We start from the raw sequence: 18,845 nt of genomic DNA on the forward strand, positions 1-18,845 counted from the left end.
TTGGGTTTGGGTCGGCGCTTTGGGCCTTCTCTTTTGTCCGCGCCAACCCAAACGGACGGCGAGGGACGAAATGGGTCGCCCCATTGAAATTGCTCTTATAGGTAGGAGGATCAAAGGGTTGCAGGATTATCAAGTGGGGAAAGCCCCAGTTGCTTGTAGAAGAAAAATCACAACTTTTGGGATTATCTTGCGCTTGGAGGAAGAACTAGAAAAGAAAAAGGAAATTACATTTTAACGATGAGCCAATGATATACTCCCTTCATTCGGAATCAACTGTCGCTAAAATGAGTGAGCGACGGGCGACGGCTAATTCCGAATGGAGGTTCTATTTTGCAGTTCAACGCCGTGTAGGCTTGGCAATTGGTATTATAATTGATCGCTGCAACGAAAAGAGAATTATATAGGGACTTTATTAGGAAAAATAACTCCATTCGAGTCCCACAATATCAAGGGTCAGATCTGGCCAGAAAAATCTGACCCTTAATATCTTTGGTCCAAGTGCAATTAGTAGTCGCTTCAGAAACGATTCTGCGTGACGATCGGATTTACATCATTGAAAACCTCGGTTGCAAGATCCTCCATGGGTCGTCCTTAATCCAACTATATCGTTCCTCAAAAAGCACTTCTGCCCATTCCCTGAATCCAAGAGGGATTTACCTCATAACAATTATTTCTGCTTCCATAACTCTACACAGGAGACGGTTCCACACCTCTTTACGGGTTGCAGTGTCATTTTGATCATTTGCAGCTTGGTGTTGCAATGGGCAAATCTGAGCAAGATCGCTGCCTCGGGCTTTCTTCCAATAGATGAGTGGTGGTAGGAGGCCAGGTCGAGAACTCGTGGCACAAAAGAGGAAGGCTCTAAAATCATTGGTGCTCCTAATCATATGGGGCATTTGGAGGGAGAGGAACAACATGGTTTTCAGCAACACATACTTGCCACTGCGAAGAATAGTCATCGATCTCGATGCTATGCAATGGACGGACGCTAGTCTTGCTCGTTTCATTTTATGATATACGTTTTTCCACGGTCGCGTGAGTTAATTGACTCTTTTCATGTCTTCGTTTTGTGTTCAATCGTCATATTCTCTTTTTTGGTCGTCTATTTGTAGTGAGTTGTGTTTGTGACTTTGTCTTTTGCTTCTATTCCTCTTTCCTGGTTTGCGGGTGTATGTTATCATGTAAAACCTCCCATTTTTTAATATTCAGTGAATGCACAGTACATCAGTCAATATTCAATGAAATGCAACATCGACACAACACTCGCAAAACTAGAAACTTAGTCCTAAAGAGAGATAATACTCCAAGAAGTAAATGAGTATGTAATGAAGGAAACATATACGCTCTACTTTTATCTACGAGTTTTATTTCTCGTGTACGCAATAACAAAAGGATAAGAATATAAATGTTCATGACTATACTGACCGACCTGATTTACAGAATTGTAACAACTGACAAAATCCAAAAAAGGGGGAAACAACTCTCCCACATTTCGCTCCCTTTTGGTACCAAGAATGAATTTCAACTATGTGCCTCCCTCACCTAACCTAACAGACCACACCACTTCTTGTCCCATATACCCTATATCCTACAGCAAGCATCTTCTCAAATAATATGCTACAACAAGCACGGCGACTCGACCCAAAAAAATAGTGTCAACCACTTGTTTAACAAAAATAGGGGGAACTCTGACCTTAAGGAACAAAGAAACAAATACTCAGTACAACCAATGATCAACCTGACCTAACACAGAAAGCAATGACCTACACTCCTACAGCAACTTTGTAACCTCCTTGGGCCTAAGAAAGCTGACAGCAACTCCAGCAGTAGGCTTTGCAACTAGCTGGACATCAACTCCAGAACCAGCTCTTCCAGAAGATCATCCTTTATCATCCTCTCAACATCCCTACCTGCCCTGTCGATGTAATCTGCCAAGTCTGGCCATTTCTGATTTAACACTTGTTTCTCCTTCTTATGCACTCTTGGCGCAAGTTCTTCTCGCCGCCGAGTCAACACCTGCAACAATTTCTCCAACAGGCCCTCTGAGCCCCACGCTGGCGCCATATTCCTTGCAGTAGTTGCCCAAGGGTGCATGTCCAAACATGGGGCAAGAATTTCCGACAGTATGGAGTTTACCATGTCGAAGGTGAGCTTCCTGTCTGCCCTCGACCATTGAGCCACTTTTTTGTATTTCTTCTCAAGCTTGTCAAACACGTCGTAGCCTGCAGGGCAATCAAGGGACTGGCACACCTTGTACAGCTGATCCTCCTCAACGCCATGAATACCAGAAGCAATTAGAATGTCCAGCAAGTAGCAGAACTCTCTTTCCTCTTCGTCTTCAAATTCGCAAGGGGTGTCTTCTACCAGCTGTATAGTTTCATCATGTTCAGTAGACTCCATCTCAGAGCACGAGTAATTACCAAGTGCAGCATCCACAACTACCTCAGCAACAGTTTCTGCTGAAGGAAAGTATACGAGCTCAGGCCTTGGCTGGGGAGCTACATTGAAAAGCAACACACAATTAGATACAGAAAGAAGGTTGATTGAAACATTAGAATGCCGAGATTGCTTACCATGAGGATCTTTTGTATCTTTCTTAATGTTTTCAGTATCGGAAAAATCTTCAGCTGGATATTCAAGAACGGATACTGGGCTTGCCTGCTCAATCTCTTTGCAGGAAGCTTGGGGGATATAGTTTATACGTGCAGCAAGTGGACAGTGTACCTGCGGTATAACAAAAGAGGAGCTCAATGTTAGCTATCACATTTGAGGCGAAGTAAAATTAGAACATGGATAAAATAGTTTGTACTCATATATTGCTAATTGATAGCCTAGCAGTAAGCTTATTTTGAGAGAGTAAATAAAAGAGTAACGAGTTGCAAACAGAAACCCTGCTCCACGTTTCTGATTCTACTTTTACAAAATAACCACTTAGCAGTAAGCTTATTTTGAGAGAGTAAACAAAGTAACGAGTAGCAAACAGAAACTTGCCCCATGTTTCTGATTCTATATTTACAGACATAACCAAAGCTCCGATGCAATACACTCCCTCCGTTCCTAAATATAAGCCTTTTTAGAGATTCCACTATGGACTACATACAAAGAAAAATAAGTGAATCTACACTCTAAAATATGTCTATATACATCCGTATGTAGTTTGTAGTGCAATCTCTAAAAAGACTTATATTTAGGAACGGAGGGAGTGGTATCATAAGAAAATACACATGCATACTCATATTAAGCATTTTATCAGTATAGTATGAATAGCTTCTGTTTAATACCTTCTTGAAGGACATCCTCCATTGATCATTTGCCACTGCACCCAGAGAGGATAAATTGGAGTTATCACTTGTGTCACTCGTGTCACTTGAAAAAGATACTTGCAAACCATCAATGCTCCCACCTGACGAAAAGCTTATCGCCTTGTCAGATTCACTGTTTGTACAGCTCCATAGTTGTTCAGATGATTCCTCATTGAGTGGCTGTAATCTCCTTCGAACTAATGCATTATCCAACAAAGTTTGCCAGTGTCTTCCTGTTGACAAATCAGACTCATTATAAGTTTCCTCTTTTTTTACCATGTTGATTGCTCCACCAGATTGTGTGTTCTTATGCCTTCGATTTAATGCACCAATGCGGTTTTGATTCTGGTAACTGCGACCAAAGCGCCGTTGGCGTAACATCGACATTGTGTCTGCAAGGGAGCACTTTGCACTTGCTCGGCCCATCTTCATAGAATCAGATCTTCCAGCACTTCTAGCTAATTGATAACTGAAACTGCACATGCCACTGGATTCTTTTGGTGTTCCAGTCTGATTTGCCTTGTTACTGCCTCTGCCAAGATGACATTTAGGCCGATAGGACAACCCATAATCCGAGACAGTACTGGTCACAGGAAGAAAGTTGTTGTTACTGGAGACTTGCTTCTCTGTTGGCCACGAAAAGGAAGGTTTTTCAGAAGCTATTGGCATTTGAGTTGCTGCACCATGATTCCTTGATTCTAACATCACAGAAGATAGAGAATGGTGGCTTCCTATTTCATTTCTCAAGGACCTCTTACGCTTGTATTCACATAAATCCGAATGAAGCTGCAACAAGAAACAAACTCCAGAAATGAGAAGCAACAAGCAATGGAGCAGTTTAAGAATATAAAATGTTTCCGAGTTGCAGAAATTTAATGTTTACATGGAACTACTACATATTGTTTATCGAAGAATGGTGAGCAAGTGAACAACTTACAAAATCTTTTATTATTGTGGATCCACTGCTACTTCTGGAACCCTCTGATGATAATGGTCCATAGACACGCTGCTGCTTGTCCACATGAGCAAACCCTGCGTACAAGACATGAAGCAAAACAGGAACAGGTCAACTCCAAAGCAAGCAGTCCTCTTTGTTTTATGGTAGTTTATTTCCTTTGATGCACAGCAAGAACCATTCAAAGATCAGCACGCAAGCAAAGTCACATCAATCTCAAATGGTGGCGTACCCATGTCAGCAAATATAATAGAGTTACAGAGGCATTGAAACGGACGGCCAAATTAGGTTGGATCCTTCTACTTGCTCTCTTGTTTAGATTGTTTGCGCATCCGAATTGCCAAGAAGACGCGTCTAAATCGGCATGAAAAAAACAAAGGGGAATTGCGATGCAGGTTTGGGGCATACTGACGTTGACTCATACGCATCACCTACGAGTTCCCCTAATTCTATCTACTCTACGAGTAGTATTATAGTAGTCTCTCTGCGATCTAATGATGTTGTTTGAATTTTTCCAGACGGACCAGTTCGTCTGAAATTTTGCGTGATCTCTTCCTCGGACAAACGCTAAACAGAGGAAGCCTGTATTTTTCTGACTACAATTTCCATCGTTATTTCTCCCTGATCTCGTCATAGAAGCAACTAATTAAGCGATGCAACCAAGCAACGAATTTCCATAACAACTTAACAAGCTTCCATTCATTTCCGGAAGCAATCGCTAACCAACCAACATCCGTTTGAAACGGCCCCGCGAAATCGAACAAAAACAGCAAGACGAATTAGGCAGGCATAAAAGCAATTCAGCAAGCACGACAAATACGCCCACGAATCCAAACAGCCACGCCAATCAAGTAGTACTGTACTACACCGGACGCTAACCTGTAGCGCTCCGCCGGGGAGCCGCGCTCGCGCCGCGCTCCTCCGGCGCCGCCACCATCCGCGTGACGACCCCGCCCGCCCCTCCCGCCCGGCACGACCGCTGCGCCCACCTCCGCCGCCTGCTGCCGCCGCTCGCGCTCGGCCCGCCCATCATCCTGTCCCGCCAAGAGACAGGAGAGAGGCAGACCCTCTCCTCCGAGCGGGCAGGAGCGTATTTGAGGGAGCGAGCCGGCGCGGGGAAGCGGAGGGGCTGGATTTGGGGCGGCCGCGTCGCCTCGGGGAAGGAGGGGAATCCGGGAGGGAGGGAGGGAGGGAGGAGGCGCGAGCGAGGGAGGTGGCGGCGCTTGCGCTGCTGCGCCCGCGCGGCAGCGGTTGCGAGGAATTCCGCACCTGCCCTTTCCAACCGGCCCTCTCGCCTCGCGCCTGCCCCCGTGGATTTCCACTCACGTTCCGGCATCCTCGCTTGTCTCATTATTGTACCCCCGCCCTCCCTGCGCGTGGGCCCGTGCTGACAACAACATTTGTCTCTTGCGTTTTCTTTTGCGAGAAGCCTTGCGGGAAAACATTTTTGCCACAGCAGTGCAAGATTTTGTCTGCTGCTTCTTAAAGCTTCGCGTACTGACGCGCTGTAGCCAGTCAGTGCTCAGGTCAGAATGTGAGTAAGACTGGCTCACATGGCCGACGTGGCTAATCAATTACTTACTCCTCCATTAGCGTGTGCAAGAGGTGTATTACCAACGTAGTGCGGCGTTGCGTGCATCATTTTTTTTAACACGGTACAGACGCAAACGCTCATATACAAGCGCATACACACACCACTATAAACGCACACTCGCACACTCTACCTCTATGAGCACCTCCGAAAGACTGAACCAGCATATCATTTTAAAATTTACGAAGTCATCGTAGGCACTTCATCATCGACAGGAATGTATCCTTCCACTGAATGCGCATCGCCAAAAATCCTGAAATAAATCTAGGAATAAATGAGAGCAGCAAGACTTGAACCCTTGTGAGCTAGAAGCTAGGACTGAACCGATGCTTTAATCGTATGTGGTAAGCTCGCCACTAGTGACAAGGAGCGATCACACCTTATATGTCATAGCACAACCAGTGGAACTGGAACAACCCTGATACGGAATGATCACATATATATACAGATCCCAAGCGAATATTGAATTGCGACCAGTGCAACAAATTCATCATCATTTGGCACGGCCAATCTTTCTTTTGTGGTCCGTCCATCTCGCCAATTGAGCAATCAGTCGATGCCGAGGTAGCAGGAGGAGTGCTTGATTAGTTGGGGAGCGTTCAATAGTTGGCCGGCAACGACGTACGGTGCCGGTCGGCCGGGCACGCAATTAAATTAATTATTACTCCATTAGTGTGTGTCCACATGAAGGGAGGGGATGACAGTGAAATAAACAGGCATAAATAATTGACGGGTTTTCGAACCGGTGGCCTTGATTTCGGCTCGTTCCATTTGTCTGTCCGAACAACTTCTCCTTTTTTAGATGTTCTCTGAACAACTACAGTGGACCGGTGGAGACCGTGGAGTGTATTATTGAACCCAACACGTACGAAAAAACGAATGGTCACATCGATCCTTTGAAAATGATGTGGGTCCCGATGCCACGGCACTTGAGATCGAATTCCACTCGTTCGCGCGCATGCAGAGAGTGGTTTATCTCCTCCCTCCGTTCCTAAATATTTGTCTTTTCAGGGATTTTAAATGTTTACCATGTACAGATGTATATAAACATATTTTAGAGTGTACATTCACTCATTTTGCTTTATATGTAGTTATTTATTGAAATCTCTAGGAAGACAAATGTTTAGGAACGGAGGGAGTACAATGTCACGTTTGCATGGACCCATGCATCGCCGGTCGGTCCATGGCTGCTTTGAGATTTACACTACCTTTTTCTTTGTCATGTCTCCAACTGTATGCACCTATTTTATATTCTTGCTTTAGCCTTCATCATCATGTTTTATTTTGTGCCGACAAAATATGCACCTATTTTTGAGTCAGATTTGCTGATACACAAGGGAACATCACAATACACTTTGGAACCAAGGGAAAAAAGTACTCCATCCGTTTCTTTTTACTCCGCGTATAAAATTTTGACAAAGTCAAACTACATCAAATTTGACCAAATTTATATCAAAAAATATAAACATCTGCAATACTAAAACTACATATAGTATGAAAATATATTTAATGGTGCATCTGATAATATTGATTTCATACTGTAAATGTTGATATTTTTTAATATAAAATTAGTCAAACTTCACAAAGCTTGACTTTGACCAAACCTTATATGGAGACTAAAAAAACGGAGGGTGTACAATGTAACGCTTGTAAGCAAAAATAATAATCTTTTTTTTTTTGCGGGGAAGCAAAAATAATAATCAAAATGTAGCGAATCTTAAAGCAACCATGATGGATGGATCCATGCATGAAATATCTCGTGTACGGTAGAATTGCTCTTCTGTTCGCGCGCGCGGGGAGGAGACGCAGTATAGGACGAAACTGAAATTTGAGAACCTTCATTGGTAAGGTGTGTTGGGGAAGCCCTTCTTTGCTTAAAAAAAATGTGTTGTGTAGATATACACACACGGCCGGTGCAGCTGCCCGATTTAACTAATACTACCCCTCTACTAGCTAGTCTCCTGGACATAGATAGCAGTGAGAACCACGCTCCAAATTTTGGTTTTCAAACCGCGCGCGCAGGAGTAGAAATTTCCCGCCTCATCGGTCGAGAGATTAGGACAAGCGCATACATAATTCGGACGGCGCTGACGAACGTTACCGTGTACGCTCCACACGACGCGCATATAGGAATTGCAATAACAAATTGAAAGTCGGCTGCGGTCGACCACGACTGGGCACCTACTCTGCTCGCGGGTCCCAAGTTTGAACTGCATGCGCACTCGCAAGTCGTCTCTGTCTCCACTGTCTACAGCTCAACTGGTCTTCCAAATCCGTAGTAGTATTTTCTGTACTACTACTGTACTTGCACATAAATAACTCCACGTACGTACACGTAACGTGCTCATGTAATCGCTGGACACGTCCCGCTGATATTAAGCGAGACCCGGTGCCCGGTCGCGCGCGCCCGCGAGACCACTCAACTGTTCCACCGTCAACAAGTGGACTTTGAAAACTTTGAACCCCTAGTTTCAGTCTCTGTGCTGCGTTGTCACTCGAAAACACGCACAGAAAAAGAGTCTATGCACCGAAGATTCAATCCGGTGTCCGACCTCATCTACACCCGGTGAACAGTAGAATAAAAAAATAGCAGAAAAAAAATCAGAAAACTCTGAACTGCCTACACAGATGTATACAGCGTAGCACGCTGCTAGCTAGTGTAATCTAATCTAGTGGCTTGAGAACTCCTGCCCGTACGTGTTAAGCAAGGTTTTCTAGTCGCAACCGGACGAACGGGACGGCGTGACATCACTATCCGACTGTCTATTTGGAGCACGGAAACATTCGCACGAGATTCACGTGAAGAAGTTGTCATCTTCTGGGGGATTAACTTCACACCTCGACGGGCGGCCCGACGCATGCTTAATCTCCACCCAACTTTGTTTTTTCCAGTGAAATCTCCTCCACAATTGCACAACTAACAGACTTCAAATGGTGATTCTTAGACTGGTGCATATGTACTCCCTCCGTTTTTATTTAGTCCGCGTATTAGGTTTGGCAAAAAGTCAAGCTTTATAAACTTTGACCATGTTTATAAAAAATATATTAACATAAGCAATAACAAACCAATATGATTAGATTTATTATTGAATGTACTTTCACATTATATATATTTGTTATGATAAATGTTTATATTATTTTTTATGAACTTGGTCAAACATTATGAAAATTTGACTTCAGTCAACTCTACTATGCACAGTAAATAAAAACGAAGGGAGTACTAACAAACATTGCTACTGAATGCCAATGTAAAAAGGTTTTAAATGCCCAAAAAAACATGGCTTTTGTCTTGATCGCACTGAAAATGGTGCTGCAATACTATGATCTGTTCTCCGCATTGAGCATGACCCTGATAAAGCTTTCAACCTTAAAGTTGTTATTATGCATGTTTGAGTTGATGTCTGGCCTTAAGATTAATTTCCAAAATGTGAATTCTTTGTGTGGGAGGAGATGATGAGATCCTTACGACATATGCTGATATTTTTACAAGATCTTCTAGATGCACTTAATTTTCGCCATTGAAAATGACTCCCAATAAAGTGCAAATACCACATTTTTGTTTATTGGATACATTATCTTTCAAGCTGTTTGAGAGATACGGTGATGTGGTTCCAAGCACTAACAACACAATAGAGGTTGCTTTGAACTATAATATATTCACACACTTTGTCTGCTTGCTTCAGAATTGGAATGGGACATTTGCTTGCTGATAAAATCCTCCAACTGGTAATAAGTTTCCCTTCCTTACATGCTTGTTCTTTCACAAAAGAAAGTTCTATTTCCCTCTCATTGACTGTATTGTTTATTACTCCCTCTGTCCCAAAATATAAGAACATTTTTAACACTACACTAATGCCAAAAACGTTCTTATATTATGGGACAGAGGGAGTAATATTCTGCTTGTGGATAGCTATATGCCTTTATCTTATATTTTTGAATTTAGTTTCAAGAATTTCATTTCCAAAGCAGGTAGTTCTTGCCTAAATTGTTCCATGTTTGACTAAACAAGTACTCATGTGTAGTTAAAATTAGTTGTTATGAGTTCCTTCCGACTGTGCATATGTACATTGCCTTTTCAAGAACGTTCTTATAATGTTTATGCAGAACATTAGTTCGTCCCTTTCCAAGCAGAAATCTTATGTATGTTGCCAATCTTAAATAGGTTGTTATGGTCATTGTTCTTTGGTTGGAAAACCAAGTTTGGACCTTATGATATTATCTTGGAATAACTGAAGCCCTGACAAGAGAAACTTACGTCTCATCAGTTTAGTGGACTAGAAAGGCAGAAAAAACAATGAATGAACAAGATATGAAGATTAAAGAACTCAGCAGAAGCTGCGCAGACTACATAGATGATGTGTTTTTGATGCTTCCGGAGAATCCATTGGCTTGCTAAAGGCAGTGTGCCGCCAGCCGGTTATACAATAAGAACTCTTTATGGATTTTCATGATGCTATTGCTGAACTTGACTGGCTTACTCGTGAATCAATTTGTCTGCTCCATACCAAAGGCACATGTTCATATCACAAAGAGCCCGATTTCATGGATGATGGAGCCTTTCTGTGTGATGTAGTTCCTAGTGAAGAAATATTTTGTTGGGTCAGCGTATGTGTGTACTGATATTTGGTGAACCCCTAAGAAGAACCTCCCTATCTTAAATGCAAAGTGTTACCTACTCCATGTTTGAAAATGTGAGTCATTACAAATGGCGCACGCTAAGTATATATTTGTTTGTAAAGAGAAATCCTTCTTATTTTTTGATTAAAAGAGTTTGTGTTGGTACCCTAAGTGGTTCCTCACATCTGAAGTTACTAACGAATGCAATTATTTCCAAAGCACTCATGGTTTCAAACAGGACACTATGCCGTTTGGCGCAACCGGTCATCTAGTATAACACAAAGCAGCGAGATAACCAAAGTGGTGGAGACAAAGATGTATCCCCAAGTTCATGTTCTCAAAGGAATGCTAATTTCCGCCGAAGAGGTAGAGAAAACAAATGCCCTCAACCACAACTGACGTCTCACCCTTCTTGTCCGAGAGCGTCGACCAACCCATGCCGGGGCTCCTCCCTTGGGTACCGGTAGTTCTTATGGCAAACTCCAAACCCTCGCAAATTTCTTGACACCTTGGATGCTCCCAAATGGTCTCCAACAATCTACGAGTCCACACAACTCCCACTGTGATCAGCAGGAAGGCGGCGACACGCTCCGCCAAGCGGCCGGCGAGGACTGATTGGATACCAATGTGGCAGCGTCCTCTGTTGTTGGGAGTAAAAAGAATTGATCATTGTTCACTTCCTTGCCGTCATGCTCGAGCCGTGGTGCTGCCTGCCTTTGGACCTGCTTCTCGACGACGATGACGACGATGACCCGGGGCTCTGGCTCAGGCGCCGCGACGCCCCCCGCCTGCGCCCTCCCGTGCCGAGCGCCGCGCGCGCGACGCTGTCGGTGGCCGTCTCCCGCGGCTTGAGGGGCTGCTTGTTGAGGTATGCGAGCTGCGGGAGGAGGTCGGTGACGGCCTTGCGCAGCGCGTCGTCGCCGACGTTGGCCTGCACGGGGTTGCCCACCAGGTTGAGCGCGAGGAGGGAGTGGTAGTTGGCCACCAGCTGGCCCAGCGCCTTGGCCGTGGTGAGCCTGTTGAAGCCCAGGTCCAGCACCGCCAGCCTCAGCAGCCGGTGCAGCCCCTCCACGTCGCCGATCTTGTTCCCCGCCAGGTGCAGCTCCCTGATCGCCGTGCAGTTCGACAGCCCTGACCCATCATCCACATTCATAAGCAGGATTTTACAGAAAATGTTGCTCTGCAGAAATGGCAAGATCACATTGCTGCAGTGACAGACAAAAATTATGATGGCATTGTACTGTTACTAGGGATGGATCAGTGGTTGGGTGAATCATGCAATGGACCACATCACAGATCACAATTGATCATGTGGTACACATCTTGATCATGTCATGAGCTCTCTGATTCGTAAGATAAGGCCCTCCCAACTGTCATGGCCGGTCCCAGCCACCAACAAATGTGGCCACTGCCATATCATTCAGGATATGATCCATACAACCTAGAATGTTACATGTCTGTCTTGGATAGGATGCAGGTGTACATGCACCAGAAAGAAATCTACTACTGTAAGGAATTTACTGAAGGTTTGAGTGCAATGCAAGAACCCCAGGTTTGCGACTTACCGTGGCCGATGCGCGAGATCCGGTTGTAGCTGAGGTTGAGCACGCGCAGCTTCGTCAGCTCCCGGAGCCCCTCGACGTTTGCGATCTTGTTCCGCGACAGATCCAGCGAGTGCAGGCCCTTCGGCAGCGATCCGGGCGAGATATGAACTGCATGAACAGGCACGACACCCGAAATTCAGTAACAGAAGCTGAACTTCTGAAAGTAGTACACTGTCTGGTACAGTAGCAATTGACAGTGCTCCATAGATTTTACTGCCAGGCAGCGGCAGTGCATACCGATGAAGTTGCCGGAGAGGTTGACGGCGCGGAGGTTGGAGAAGGGCGCGATCATGGGCACGACCTTGAGGCCCATGCCGGAGATGTGCGCCACGGACGAGAAGCCGTTGAGGGACTGGACGATGCTGTTGGCCTGGGCCACGTCGTCCGCCGCCGCGCACCGCTTGGCCCTGCCGTGGCCCTTGCCCGACGACTCCCCGGCCTCGATGGGACGCGGGCGCGCCACGGAGTCGTCCGTGAGGTCCATGCCATGGTCGCCACCGTTGTTGTGCTCCTCGGCGATGCGGAGGCACCCGCTGTTGTCGATGCTGCTCACCCAGTCGCTGACGCGGTCGCTCAGGGAGTGGTCGGCGCAGAAGGCCACCCACTGGTTCTGCGACGGCGGCTGCGGCGGCGACTCGTCCACCATCGGCTTCTTGTTTTTGCGGTCGGCCGGTTCCTCGAGCGTGTCCGACGTGTACCCGCCACGGGGAGTGCCGGCATCGGCGTCGCTCGGGCGCGCCGACCAGGGCCGGTGCAGGTTGCGGTGGCTCCAGAGGAAGAGCCGCCACCACAGCTTCCGGCTCCGCGACGGCAGCACCTGGCTGGACGACCGCCGCTTGAGCATCACGCCGTCGGCGGTGCGCGACGTCTTCACCGACGCATCGGGGCTCGCCTCGTGCGCGCGGCGCGTGGTGGTGACCATGAAGAGGTCGCCCGGCAGGTCGCCGTAGGAGCGCGACCGCACCCGCGTGCCCGGGACCTCCCTCGGGCCAGGCCGCTTCGTCTCGATGTTGGAGCACGAGCGCTTGAGCTTCGCCGACGGGTCGACCTCCACCTCCGCTGCCGCAGCCTCCTCCCCGGCGCTCGCGATCACCGGCGCGTCCGGGACGGTGCCAGCGGCATGCTTCTCCGGTCCCTGGACGTCGGAGCCGACGGCGACGGACTTGTGCTGCGGGTGGAACTCGAAATCAATGTCGTCAGACAGACTGTCCGATCTTGCTGGCGACACCTCACTGGCGCCCTTGTGCGCCACCACGATCACCACATCGGCGACGATCTTGTCGCCGCATTTCTCCACCACGGCAGCGGCAACCGCCGGCAGCGCGTCAGTAGACTCCACCGCCACCGGCTTCACCATTTGGCGCTCGCTCCCAGTTCCAGCATCCTTGCCGGCATCACCAACCTGCTGAACAGAGTACGGACACAGAATCAAACCAAGCAACCCAAGCTTCATCGATCCAAACTCGCACGTACACAGAACCATTCAAACACGCACCACTCGTTTCTGCCTCCGGCCGGTGAGCAGGATGGAGAAGCAGCTCATCCTGGCCATGGCCACTGAATCAGAATCCCGATCACCTTCCAAAACAGAGCGCGGCGGTGATCATGTCATGTGCTTACTGCTTAGCCGTTGTCTATGGGAGAGAGACTCCGCGGCAGCAGCGACGGCGCGGAGATGGCGTGCTCGTGTGCCCCCCACACCCCATTATTCAGCGTGCGACGAAGCGGGGGCGCCACGAGGAAGGCCAGAGTGACCCGGGACGGCGGGAAGAGCCGGAGCCACACGCGGTGGAGCCGTCTTGGCAGCTAGCAGCAGCACTGCATCATCAATCAACAAATCAATCGGCAGATATTGCGCAACTTTGGAAGGGTGTGATTGATTGGAGTCAAACTGCTGCAGCAGCAGGACAAAAGAAATTGATTTATGCAACAGCAGAAATATAAGAGGAAACAAACAAACAAACAAACAAACTGCAAAGACGCTACGGATCCGTTGCGCCAGCCTCTGAATTTCCTTGGGGCCGTTCGTTTCGAGAAAGAGAAAATGACGAGGGTGATTCTCTCATCTAACTGGGTAAACTCAAGGGGGAATTGCAGCACGATTTTGAAAGTAAATTAGGTAAGAAACTAATCTTGGTTTCCCATCCAGACACTGCGTAACCACTTACTGAAAAGGAAGTTGGTGAATAACCGCCAGTTCAGAACCACGGCAAGGTGCTGACACGTAAAGAACTAAAAACAGTCTCAAAAACTAATGGACGATTGAGAATTCAGAGGTATATAACAGGTTTTAGAACACAGATCACTAAACAGAGGAAACTTAATTAAGGCGAAAGATTTCTTCAGTATACCTAGAAACGGAAGACAATTGCCAAGAACTGGATTGGGATCTCCACGAACACCAATAGATCAAGATCGCAGAGGCACATGTGTAAATAGATAGATACGAAGTGGAGACGCGGGCCAAGAAACCGGAGAAATTGCGAACAGCGGCGAGGTTTACCTTCCTTTCCCAGGCAGCAACCACCAACCAGTGGACGGCCGGAAGATCGAGGTGATCCTCTACCTCTGCTTCGGGTTTCTGGTGCACCGGCGAAGAAGTTTCAGGGTCCTCACTGGGTTTCGGCGAGCTAGATGCCGCCGGGGAGGGTGGAGAGGGAGAGGGGCAGAGAGGAAAGAACGGCGTGGGGGAAGGGATGGGCGAGAGAAGGAGTGGTTGAAGAACCGTACGGATGCGATACCGCCGCCACCCGCCACGCTGGTGTACGAGTGGAGGCGAGGCGAGGACGCGGTCGGCACACGGCAGATTCGGACGTCACTCCCCACCTTCGAAATGCTAAACCTACGGGGAAATCTTTATACAGATTGCATCCATGGAAAAAAAAAAGGAAAACGACTATTATTGCCCGGCTGATTTAGGGAATAAATAAGTCGCCTCTCGCGCGTGCCACGTGTCCCATGGGTCCCACCGATCGCCCTTCCTTACCTCCTTCACTAAGAAACCTGACTTTTTTTTTCGGGTCCCGATAACTGCCACACGTGTGGTGTATCGGGTAGTTGTGCCACACGCCTCGTGTGGCATGGACAACAACCAGCCCGCACGACCACGTTCGCGCGCGCAAAGGCACGGCCCGCACGTCCGGTGCGTGGCAACCCCGCCCGGACGTGCGGGCCAGAGGACCCAGCAGCCCGCACGATCCAGCCGTCCCAGCCTCTTCTCCCACCTCCCGAATCCCGACTGCCGCCATCTTCTCCCACCTCCCGAACCCCTACCTCCATCGCCGGCCTTCTCTGGTTGCCATGGCAACCAGAGCAGATCCGTAGGGCCTTCTCACCGCAAACCACACCCCCACCCTCCCCCACCCCTACCCCCAACCCAACAACGCCCTCCAAAGACGACCAGCTAAAAGCAGGTGAATCTCCCGATCTTCCTACTGCTTCTCATCCTTCTACGTGGCATAGAAAATTGCAAAATTACCGACGAGGTTGGCAACTAGATCCATCCTACAGGGGTAATACACTACATGGGTTGTGTGTCTTCGCAGTTGCCAAGCAGAATACACTAGATCTGCCATGTACTTCCTCCGTTCGGAATTACTTGTCGCCAAAATAGATGTATCTAGATATATTTTAGTTCTAGATACATCCGTTCCCAAGACAAGTAATTCCGAACGAAGGGAGTACTACGTTAGAGATAACCGTAAGTTCTCAGTAGATTGATGCACGTAGTTGGTAAATGAATGGATGTGTAGGAATCCATAAAAAGGTAGAGAAAATTGAGAAATTTGGAATAATGGGGGGTGTGAAAATTAATTGCCACTGGTGTCTAACGTCAGTTGCCACCTAGCATTGTCGTCAACTGCCACCATGTCAACTTATTGCTTGCCATCCTATTGTAGTGGCTGATGCCATCGAATCGAACGGATAGCTAGCACCCAGATTTTAGAAAAGATAGTGGATGTACATGTTCTACTAGCCATGATCTGCTGGTTGCCTAAGCATGAAAATGTGATAACACTGACGTGTTAACTTCTACATGCAAGCAGCACAAGGATACATTTTTTGTGGATTGTTGATGTGTTCTTGTTCATGCAGTGATTGATAGCACATTGGCAGAAACGAGACGCGAAAAAGAATGAGTCACGGAGATGGCGCTGATCTTTTCGGTTCTCAAAGGTCAGAAATGCCCCCTTGGGATGCATCAGAGTACAGTCAACTCATTTCTGCAGGACCGTTGCTGCCACTACTAGAACAGTACGCAGACATTGGTATGATGCATGATAACAAAGAAAAAGAACATTTGCCATGTTCGCGACGATGAAGATGACATTCTACTTATGTCCTACACTGTCATTTTTTCGCAGGTTCTTATGACCAAAACACACTCATGGGGGTACCATGGCAAGTTCAGTCACAGGGCGCTAACACTGACAGATGTACGAGCAGCCAACTTCAAGTAGCTAATGTGGCAAATCAAGGTAACGCATACGAAAAAGAAACATACTGGTCTGGACATGAAAAATAAACTTGCAAAGGATGGCAAAAGACTCACGAGTTATGTCGAAAAAAAATGCAGAGCCTTCGTGCAACACGTGGCATCAGGCGGCACCCATGTACCTGCCATCGACGTCATACACAGGTGAGTCCATAAAAAGTGAAGTTGCGGATGATGAACTAGCAGAAGGAGTATAGTTGACAACTGCAGTTGCCATGAATAAACAAACTGCAGTTGCCATGACTGAACAACTGTAGTTGCCATCCCTGGTCAACTGCAATTGCCATCCCTGGACAACTACAGTTGCCATCCCTGGACAACCCCAGTTGCCATCCCTGGACAACTGCAGTTGCCATGACTGAACAACTGCAGTTTCCATGCCAGGACAACTGTAATTGCCATGCTTGGACAACTGCAGTTGCCATGCCAGGACAAAATGCAGTCGCCATGTATTGACCAACAACTACCATGCTTACAGGTTATTACAATGGTGCTACCCTGGCAAACGTCTCATGGCAAGCTTCACATATTGCATATAGAGCATGTCTTTTTGGTGTGACAGACCACACAAGATGGGCACATGCAGCACAACAAGGTAAGGAAAATTTGAACCGCAAAATAGCACTGCATTTGTTTTTGTGGGAATAGCACGTGACAAAAAGAAGATTTGTAGCGGTGATGGTGGAAAAAATCAAATGGAAAACGCTAACAAGTGGTTTGTGCAATGAGTCATATATTGTCTTCGGGATTTGCCAACTGCTAAAAGCATGTGTACAACACTAATGGTTGATCGCATTGCCTAGTGAGCTCAAGCCTAGAATACAAAAGTTTTGATGCTAGAACACACTGGTTGCCATGTATTGGCAGCAATATTTGCCATGTATGTAGGACTGCAGCTTCCATGCATATAGAATCGAAGTTTTTGTACTGAAATGAGCTGGTTGCCATGGATTGGCAACAATAGTTGTCATGTTTGTTGGATTGTAGTTGCCATGACTGGACAACTACAGTTGCCATGCATGTGCACAGGCAGACTCACGGCTTGCTGTTTGAATGATGTCATGCCAAATCACTTGAAGTTGATGTGATCCGTTATGATAAACATGTTATTCATGACAAAATCTTACGCTCGTACCTGTTTTTTCTATTATAGGGCCTACAACTACATTGAACATCGGCGCAGGGACATCTATTGTGGGAAACTCTGAGCGCACGGAAGATGCGTTCCACCAGCCTGCCGACAATCATGATGCAAACAATGCCGAGTTAGAGTCGGAAATGTCAATCATTTCAGCAATGCCGACAGGCACCCCTTTGAACACAAGCACTGGCAACACTCAAGTAGATGAAATTGCCGCCGATACTGAAGTGAATGATGAAACTGATGATGAAGCACAAGGGGATGAAGATGATGGGCAATCAGAGATCATGGTACCTCAGCCACCATACGTTGGGCAGAGATTTGAATCGTTTGCAGAAGCAAAGGAATTCTACCAGACATATGCAAAGTTCCATGGGTTTGCGGTCAACACCGAATACCATAGGAAAACTAAGAAAACTATTGAGTACAGCAGAGGTGAGATGAGGTGCCACAAGGCACGAAGGAACAAGAAGGGAAAAGGTTTTGCGCCTGTCGTTCCCGAACGAAAGAGAGGTATCGTTCTCAAGACGGGATGCCCTGTCCGGTGTAAGCTGAACGTAGATGGAACGCAGTATGTGGTCACTGAATATTTTGACGAGCACAACCACAAACTCATAAAGAACTTCGACCTGGTGAAATTTCTGACCGCCCATAGAGGATTCACCCCACTCGAGAGGAAATTCATAAAGCTGCTACATGATTGTAGCGTCGGTCCATCAAGAATGGTGCAGATACTATCACTCATCCACAGCAAAAATGGGACTCTGAGTAGCATGCCCTACATACCAGCTGACGTCACAAACCTAAAGGCAAAATACCATAGAGAGAGCAAGTTGGCTGACATAGAAGCCACGATGGCCTACTTCGATGAGAAAGCGAAGGAAGATCCAGATTTCTTCTACAGGATAAGGTTGGACGATGAGGACCGTGTCAGGAACATGTATTGGGTGGATGGTGCTACAAGAAGAGCCTACAAACATTTTCGAGATTACATTTCATTCGACGCGACGTATCTCACTAATATGTACAAGATGTCGTGCGCTCCATTCATAGGAATAAATAACCATAATCAATCGTTGCAGTTCGGGTGCGGGCTTGTTTGGAACAAAGACACGGATGGGTACGTTTGGCTGTTCAAGA

At 47.0% G+C, this 18,845-nt stretch overlaps 2 protein-coding genes across 8 annotated transcripts; both read right to left on the reverse strand.

Moving 5' to 3' along the window:
* Positions 1-1,394: 1,394 nt before the first annotated feature.
* Positions 1,395-5,528, reverse strand: LOC123113971 (uncharacterized). Its single transcript, XM_044535313.1, has 5 exons — positions 5,137-5,528; positions 4,240-4,334; positions 3,282-4,088; positions 2,574-2,724; positions 1,395-2,498 (listed from the first exon to the last, which is right to left on the reverse strand). Exons 1-5 carry the CDS (start codon positions 5,288-5,290, stop codon positions 1,840-1,842), a joined length of 1,866 nt encoding a protein of 621 aa, XP_044391248.1. The 5' UTR covers positions 5,291-5,528; the 3' UTR covers positions 1,395-1,839.
* A 5,123-nt stretch (positions 5,529-10,651) lies between these two features.
* On the reverse strand, positions 10,652-14,887 carry LOC123113972 (uncharacterized). 7 transcript variants are annotated; one of them, XM_044535318.1, is made up of 7 exons: positions 14,573-14,887; positions 14,421-14,447; positions 13,690-13,887; positions 13,565-13,613; positions 12,307-13,474; positions 12,031-12,177; positions 10,652-11,596 (listed from the first exon to the last, which is right to left on the reverse strand). In XM_044535318.1, the coding sequence occupies exons 4-7, from the start codon at positions 13,610-13,612 to the stop codon at positions 11,139-11,141; spliced, it is 1,821 nt and encodes a 606-aa protein (XP_044391253.1). In that variant the 5' UTR covers position 13,613; positions 13,690-13,887; positions 14,421-14,447; positions 14,573-14,887; the 3' UTR covers positions 10,652-11,138. The 7 variants fall into 7 exon arrangements, with proteins under 7 accessions (XP_044391253.1, XP_044391254.1, XP_044391252.1 ...); XM_044535319.1 differs by lacking the exon at positions 14,421-14,447 and having other exon boundaries at positions 12,307-13,471; XM_044535317.1 differs by lacking the exon at positions 14,421-14,447.
* Positions 14,888-18,845: the final 3,958 nt, after the last annotated feature.

Source organism: Triticum aestivum, chromosome 5B, assembly GCF_018294505.1.
Source record: "Triticum aestivum cultivar Chinese Spring chromosome 5B, IWGSC CS RefSeq v2.1, whole genome shotgun sequence".
NCBI classification, from domain to species: Eukaryota; Viridiplantae; Streptophyta; class Magnoliopsida; order Poales; family Poaceae; genus Triticum; species Triticum aestivum.